Source organism: Tamandua tetradactyla, chromosome 26 (genome assembly GCF_023851605.1).
Source record: "Tamandua tetradactyla isolate mTamTet1 chromosome 26, mTamTet1.pri, whole genome shotgun sequence".
Taxonomy (NCBI): domain Eukaryota; kingdom Metazoa; phylum Chordata; class Mammalia; order Pilosa; family Myrmecophagidae; genus Tamandua; species Tamandua tetradactyla.
In genome coordinates, this window is record NC_135352.1 from 26,841,193 (window position 1) to 26,848,878 (window position 7,686).

Consider the following 7,686-nt stretch of genomic DNA (forward strand, 5'->3'; position numbering starts at 1 on the left):
AATATTTCTACTCGCTTTACCTCCCTACCAAAGATTTACACAACCTAATTTAGTGTGTGAAATAAAAATAAAAGTGTGAATGGAAAAATGAATATTACAGTGTCTTCTGTAGTTTAGTAAAGGTGTAAAGTTTTTTTTTTAAAACACACCCGTTTGTCCTGTTTAAGATTTCAGGCTCTGTATAACTATACTCCTAGGAACGAAGATGAGCTGGAGCTCAGAGAGAATGATGTCATTGATGTGATGGAAAAGTGTGACGATGGATGGTTTGTGGGTACGTGCTTCTCTCTTCTCAGACACCTTGGCTATTTTATAATTTGCTTGTGTTTGCTCGCTTGCATGGTTGGACATGACAGTCAAGCTTTCTTTGAATTTACACTACCTTTGATCCTTCATACACCCATATGTACTTTTGAATTCCAAGGCAATCGCATTTTTTAATATACTTTAGTATTCGCCACTCCAGCTACATGCAATAATTCCTCTAGTTTTATTTCCAATTCAATTAAAGGAGGAAAATTTCTTTACATAGCACCAACCAGGAAAGACTTAGGACAACAATAAAAATGTTCCCCAGATGAAAAAGAGTAAGGGGCGGGGCACGGTGGCTCAGCAGGCAAGAATGCTCGACTGCCATGCCAGAGGATTCAGGTTCGATTCCCGGTGCCTGCCCATGTCAAAAAAAAAAAAAAAGAAAAAGAGTAAGGCTGTGTTCAGTGGAAGGTGGAAGGTTCAGTTGCCTGCGATGAGGACCTCATTTGAAAGGGAAGGAGATTAATTGAGCAGCTCACCCATTCTGCATCTGATGTTAAAGTGATTTGCCTTAGCCTCAATTTGTGATAGAAGTGGCAAAGAAGTCCCATTCTTACCATATTAAAAGACAATCTCATTGTTACCACCTTAAATGAAGACTTTCTTTTAATTTAATTAATTTAATTTTTATTAATTAGATAGCTATTTTAATTAAATTTAATTCTGTGAGAATATTTGTAGGCCAAAGTGCCATACACAGGGACACAGAGAAAAGGGATGAAAGAAAAATAAAGGCAGGAGACAAGGGAATGGGAGCTTTTTATGGGGAGAAGTTCAGCAGGGACAATCAGTGGCAGAATAATCAAGCTAAGGCCATGCTTGTAGGCACAAGTCTACTATTTTATTTATATTAATTCGCACTTAGAAGAAGAATTAGTTGGCCTACATCCACAGGAGAAAACACCTTAATCAAACCAGAACAAGTTTCAGAATGTAAATAAGAAACAAAAGTTTAGAGATCCTGTTTGCTCTATTTGAGCTGAAAATCCTAAAGAAGAATTTTGTGCACCAAGTGTTACGAACACAATCAAAGGGAGTCTGGCATTTGCAGTAAAAGGCAATCATCATAATGACCAATGTTTGCACTTGCTTTAACTAACCATGTTAGAGAGCATGCCCAGTGATGGAACAGCTCACCCACAAATGGTGGTTTCTCTTTTTTTGCATGGCTGCGTAACTTGCTCACAATTTCCATATTTTGTTAAGGTCCACGGCAGTGTTGTTGTTAAATGAATGCTATCGCCTTCAGCATGATCTTCTAGAGGCGATGACAATGGTTCGATAGTGAGTGTGTACCAGGTACTGCCTGGTGTTACACCCATGCTGAAGAGGCAAAGAAGGCTTCCTGCTCCCTGAAGCAAGCCTTGCTCTTGGGCTTTTCCAGTCCACCCTCTCCTGCTGCCAGCCTTGCCCCTTATTTAGAAAATAAGACATGTGACTTCCCAAGAACTTTTCTTCTTCCATTCCTCGTTCTGGTTTAGCAGCGTTGGTGAGTGAGTTCTCCCGCCCATCTGCTCAGCCTTTCCCCTTAGATTGAGAGGCTGAGCTTTCTTCAGCCTGATGGGTTGGTTCACATAGCATTTAAGCCTAAGAGACAGATAAACCTGCTTATCTTGTCTTCCTGTCATCTTGAGTTTTCTTTCTTCTTTCCCTGTTCCTGTGGAGCTTGCTCTCTTAGTGAAGCCTTGTCAGTGGAGAACTGTCAGGTCCACCGTATGAACTGATGATATTCCTGGTTGTTGCCACCTCTGACTGATGGCTTCTCTTTTCAGGAACCTCAAGAAGAACCAAATTCTTTGGTACTTTTCCCGGAAACTATGTAAGGAGGCTGTGAATCGCGTCCTCCTTATCTCTGCTGCATTTTGGCAAGCATCTGCATAAACTTGCCTGAAACATCCAGCAGGCCTTCCGTTGTCATGCCTTACGGTTTCCAGTAGAAATCACCCCCCACCACCATCTCACCCGCCGCCAAACCATCAGCAGAGGACCTGCCACGCGAAGCCTTGGGAGACGTGGCAGAACTGTTTCCACGTGAAAGGATGTATCTCTCTTTCTGCTCTAAACTTTTAAAAGTTGATATATGAGATCAGAATTCATTATACTTGAAAAGGGTAAATTATTTGAGGCAAAAAAAAAAATAGTGTCTCAAGGTAGCTCTTCTGGTACTCTTAGAAAATATTCTGGAAGATGTTCTCCCTTCAGACAACCAGATGATGGTTTATTACTAAATGCTGTGGTTTGCGTTTCCCCGTTCTTAGCTTGGCAGTATATTTTTCTTTCACGAGTTTGCCTAGTGTCCTGGTTTACACAATCTGACAACTGTACTTCAGTTATCGTTTGCCTGCACTTCTGTGTTGTAATATGCACATTGATGATACAATCTGAAGCAAGAGTAGGATCCCTAATTCGGATGAGTGTGATTTTTGTGGATCGAATGTGAGTTTTCACATAAGAGTCTTTTCCTGCAATTTCTTTGTACTTTTTAGAAGTGCAAACAATAAGTGAATAAGAGCCTTTGGTAATGATCATGGGAATATAAGAGGTTTAGTTAGACTACAAAAAAACAAAAACAAAAACTACTGTGTTGTAAAGTTGCATTGCTATTTTATATTAAAATGTAATAATCAGCATCATGAACAATGAGCTCTTAGTGTTTTATTTATCTGATAAAATTTACATAAAAGCAGTGTTAGTAAGAAGTGCAAAGAATTATTCTAACATAGACACTTGAAAGTATCTGTAAGCAATATTCATAGGTTAGATTACACTGTGTGTACACACATACATTTGAGATTGAGAACGTACAATCCATATGATATGTTGTACATTTTACGGAAATGTAAAAGAATCCCACACATTATTTTATAGTAATAGTTTAGTTTGGAAACATCACAAGTATCAAAGCTGGTTTTAGCAAGGATTATGGTCCATACAATTATTTTTACTATGATAATTATTTTTCTTCTATGGAACTCAGAATCCTGGCTACATTTAAGGACAGGAATATGTTGAGCCTGATTTTCTTGATGTGTGTAAAATCGTTCCTAGGAATAAATTGGGCACTATTTAGAGGTGATGTTAAATCATTCAGGTTATATTTTACACCCTAGAGCAGAAATTTACAAAATGAGGTTGGGACCTGAAAGATTTAATATGATTAACAGTGCCTAAGTTACACACACCCTGAGAACTAGCTTTGTATATCTTATGACTTTGCATAAGAACTATTCATATTTGGATTTTGAGCACCTTATAGATAAAACTTTTTATGGCATTTCTTCCGTGGACAGTGGTTGATCTTTTCACAATGTACGTAGATTCTAGAATTTTGTATATATATGTTTGCTCTCTTTTTGTACAGACTATTTAGTTGTTGAGAAAGCGGGGATTTCCTAATTTGGTCTTTATCTTGCATTTACACTATGCTAAAACACCTTTGGCAGATTTTCCTTTTCATATCCTACAGATCAGAAGCACGCCTTGATAGTGCAATTCTGTAAGATAGCATTTATGCAAAAATTTATGAATTTAAAAGGTCTTAGTGGCCAAACTGAAATGTATATAGACATTGATTACAGGGGAATTGCATTAGAAGAAAGTAAAGAAACAACTTTGAGTAGTCTGCCTTGATTACTGTCAAGTTCATGACCAGCTTTGTATTTTAAAGGCTTTGGGTTTGAAATTAGGTCAACTGCATGCAGCTTTGCTGATAAATGAAAAAGTATCTTTGATGCCATTTATGGGAAAAGACTTCAATATGTTGCCTGTCATATTTAAGAAAAATTACTGTTTCTATGCTCTGTATCTGATTTTAAAAGAGAAAATATTCATACCTGGCTTTCAGTTCATTGACTTTGAAATCTTATAAGCAAAGGTCATTGTGTTTTTCCTGAATAGACATCTAATAAATTCTGCTTGGAAATACACTTCAGTTTTTCTTTTTGACATTGATCCTTAAATGAATTGTGTATTTTACCCCAATTTGTTGGACAATATAAGAGAAAATGTAGTTGTTCTGTGTTCTCTTGACACTTGAATGGACAAAAGATTTATCTGCATCATCTCAGAAGAGAAATACTTTTCAATCCCTCACCAAAGCTCATTTGGTAAATACTCTTGACTAACAGTTGCTCTTTAGCGGAAATAAGACATTTTAAAATATTTCTGCCTTAAAAACAGCTATTTTTTTTCCCAAGGAGAAGTTAATTACAAGAAGTTACTAGCACTTTCCAAATCCAACTCTTAAATTTTAAAATCCTTCCCTAAAAGGCTTTATCATCACTGGCAGGACAGCCTCTGCGTATAGCCACAAGCTTTCAATGAATTTCAAATTCTGTGCTGCAGTTGGGCGATCACATTCTCTCACACAAGCAGTAAATTACTAGCTTTCCAACTGGATCCTTTCACATATAGCTTAGTCCTTTCTGTCCCTGTGTCTTCAACCCTGTTCCATATCTAGCTCTCACATATTCAGAAATAGGTGCTTTCCTCTGTTGGCAACTCAATTATTAAAGATGTCGTCACACGTTGCTTCAGCTTCATATCCACACTGATTCCCTCTATTCCAGTTCATAATTTCCACCACAGGTTAGCTTTCCACTGAAATGCCTTAGCTTTCTGTGATTAATATACCCCATAATATTCCTTTGTTTCTGTGTTCATCAGTGTATTTATGGACAATTTAACCTAGTTAAGTCTGAATCTGATTAAATTAGGGACGTTCCCGTTGCCCTCTTCAAGTAACTGTGTTGCCAAATGATCAATGACCTCTAAAAGTATAACTCTGGATTTTAAACACATATGGGATTTCCTTGTCCTCCCTGAGGATTAATCATTTGTGCGTCTCTGTTCAGTCTACTGCGGTGCAGTAAGAGTTTCATAAAAGCTCTGAGCTCTAGGAAACCCAAACAGCTTTGCAGTTTGCAGTTTGCAGTGTGCTCAGGCTGCTGGCACAGCTGCCATGTGCTGCTCTCGGGTTCCAGAAGAACTACAGCCATAGCTCGTCCCTTCTACTAGGCTTCCCCTTTGCTGATGCCAGGATTCCGGGTAGAATATTGAATTATTTTCCGTTTCGAAGTTGTTTAATGCCTAGTAACCTCTTTCACTGGATTTTATGTCAGTGCATGCATATCATTCCAAAATTCTAAAAAAAAAATCCTTCATTTATCTCGTTTATGCCACTGAAAGCCTACTTGGTAGGTAGAGTAGGGCCCCGTCATTGTGAATCCAACACAGCAAGGCTCCTAAAGCACTGACTCTACATGCTGAGAGACTCCCCCAGCTGAGCACTAGCTGGCCGTGCAGGTCAGTGAAAGGGCAACGGAAGAGACTCTATGATCTCTTATTGCCAAATATTAGTCCTTCTTTTAACGACAGCCTCACTAACCAAGGCACTTCCATTTCATTCTTGATAGAAAGCGGAAGGAACCTATTTGAGTGACTGTTTATTTCTATGACCATTCAATGCTTGATTTTTCTTTGTAAGAAGTCGATTTATATGGTCTGATCATTTCTTTCTACTGTTGTCCAGACCTCAACTACAAAGGGAGATGTTCTCTAAAGAATTATTGGGTCAAATAAAACTAAGCTCCCTATCAGCTTCCAAGAACCTGTTTATTCAAAGATTTAACTATTTCATCCTCTTTTCCAGAGTGCAGCCCTCTAATGGTTATTTATGCATCAATTGTGATTTCAAATGATTTACTCATCATTAATGGGTAGGGTTAGAGTAGAAGCAGAGATTGGCATTTTTATTAAATAATAATAATGGGATCAGCAAGCCTTGTCCTGAGGACCAAATTCAACCTACTACCTGCTTTTATATGGCCTGCAACCTAAGAATGGCTTCTACAGATAAGCATTTACAGTCAATTTGATGAAAGGGAACACTAACTTTGAATCCCAATTAAGTGAAAAATAAATCCTTTCTTTTCATTTGTAGAACTATACTAGAAAGCTCTGTATTCCATTCTTTTTATTTTATTTTATTTTGAATTTCATCAGTAAAAATGTGATGGAAATTTGCTCTCTCTTTATTATGTAAAGTACATGCATAACTGCCTCCATTTTTGCCTCCTGGCCTACAGAACCTAAAAGGTTTACTATCTGCGTTTTTGCAGAAGTTTGCCAACCCCTGGTCTTTATTGTCAGCAACAAACCTGGGAACTAAAGGAATATAGGATGGCTGCTATAATCTAGACTGCTCCTTACATGCATTCCGTTTTTATCCTCACAGCACCTTTAAGAGGGAAGTCTGCGCTGGGCCTATTTTACAGTCGAGGAAGCTGAGTCTCTGAGAGGTTAAATACCTTGTACAACATGTAACACATAAGAGGTGGCGGAAATCAGATTTTGAATCTGCTGTGTCCATCTCCCGAGCCCATACTCTTTCTTCTAAACCACCTGACCCGAGCTAGGGAAAGAATACACTGCTGAGCAAGCAGTGTGCTCAAGTTCAACAGCTGCTTCCATCCATCTCCATCCTTTCCCACCATCCTCATAAACTCTGCCATCGTGAACAGCTACCCGCTCAGGACGGTATTTTACTGTGCACAGGATGACAAGCGGTATGTGCTCCATCAAGCCCAGGGGATTTCTCTGAGGAAAGCTGGCTTTGGTTTCTAAAAGCACACAGTAACTAGCAGGAATATAATTTCTATTATTGACGTGTTTTAACCAAACAAGCACTGTCATTGATTAAGGCCGGTGAGTGAAGCGGGACAGCCAGTCATGCCTTTTGGAAGTGCTTGGTTTTGCTGAGCTGCTGGGAAATTGGCAAGGCCAGTGTGCTGGAAGAGTGAAGGAGTGCTTACTGCATGTTTTTTTTTAATGCACAAAGCCCCAGGAAGCACTAGCCATTCCCTGTTGGATGACTCGGTCAGTGCCCTAGAGCCTTAGATCACTGCTAAATTCAGTTGCTCCATAGCTCGGGAAAGTTCCATCTGAGCTCACACATGTACATATAACTCGACCCAAAAAAAAACTTTCAGTACAAGACAGAAATCTGCCTAGCAAATCTTCACCTGTTGCTTCGGGGTTTCTTGTTTCATGCTTTTCCCTAAAATACGATGAGTGACTCAGTTGTCCCAGTGTCTTCCAAAAACAAGTGTCATTTCAAATAAAACTCGTTACCATTAGCACCACCCAGGGATATCAGTGAAATCTTGCACCGATATTGCAGAGCTTGAGAGGGAGTTTATCAATATTTTTTTCTTCTTTTTCTACTACACAGGCGATACATGTTCATTGAAGGAAAACTTGGAAAATGTAGATGAACAAAAAGAAGAACCAAACAACCACTAAGTGTCCCGTTCATGATAAGGATTACATTTGGGAACATCCATCTAGAGTATTTGCACGTGTGCATGTTGTATG

General features: G+C 38.8%; 1 protein-coding gene across 9 annotated transcripts in view; it reads left to right on the forward strand.

Moving 5' to 3' along the window:
- The window catches only part of SORBS2 (sorbin and SH3 domain containing 2), a 183,253-nt gene extending 179,015 nt beyond the window's left edge, over positions 1-4,238 (forward strand). For all 9 annotated transcript variants that reach the window (XM_077144634.1, XM_077144627.1, XM_077144628.1 and 6 more), the window contains 2 exons: positions 168-274; positions 2,085-4,238. In XM_077144634.1, the coding sequence (XP_077000749.1) occupies positions 168-274; positions 2,085-2,146 (169 nt within the window). In that variant the 3' untranslated portion in view covers positions 2,147-4,238. The remainder of the gene's footprint in view (positions 1-167; positions 275-2,084) is intronic.
- Positions 4,239-7,686: the final 3,448 nt, after the last annotated feature.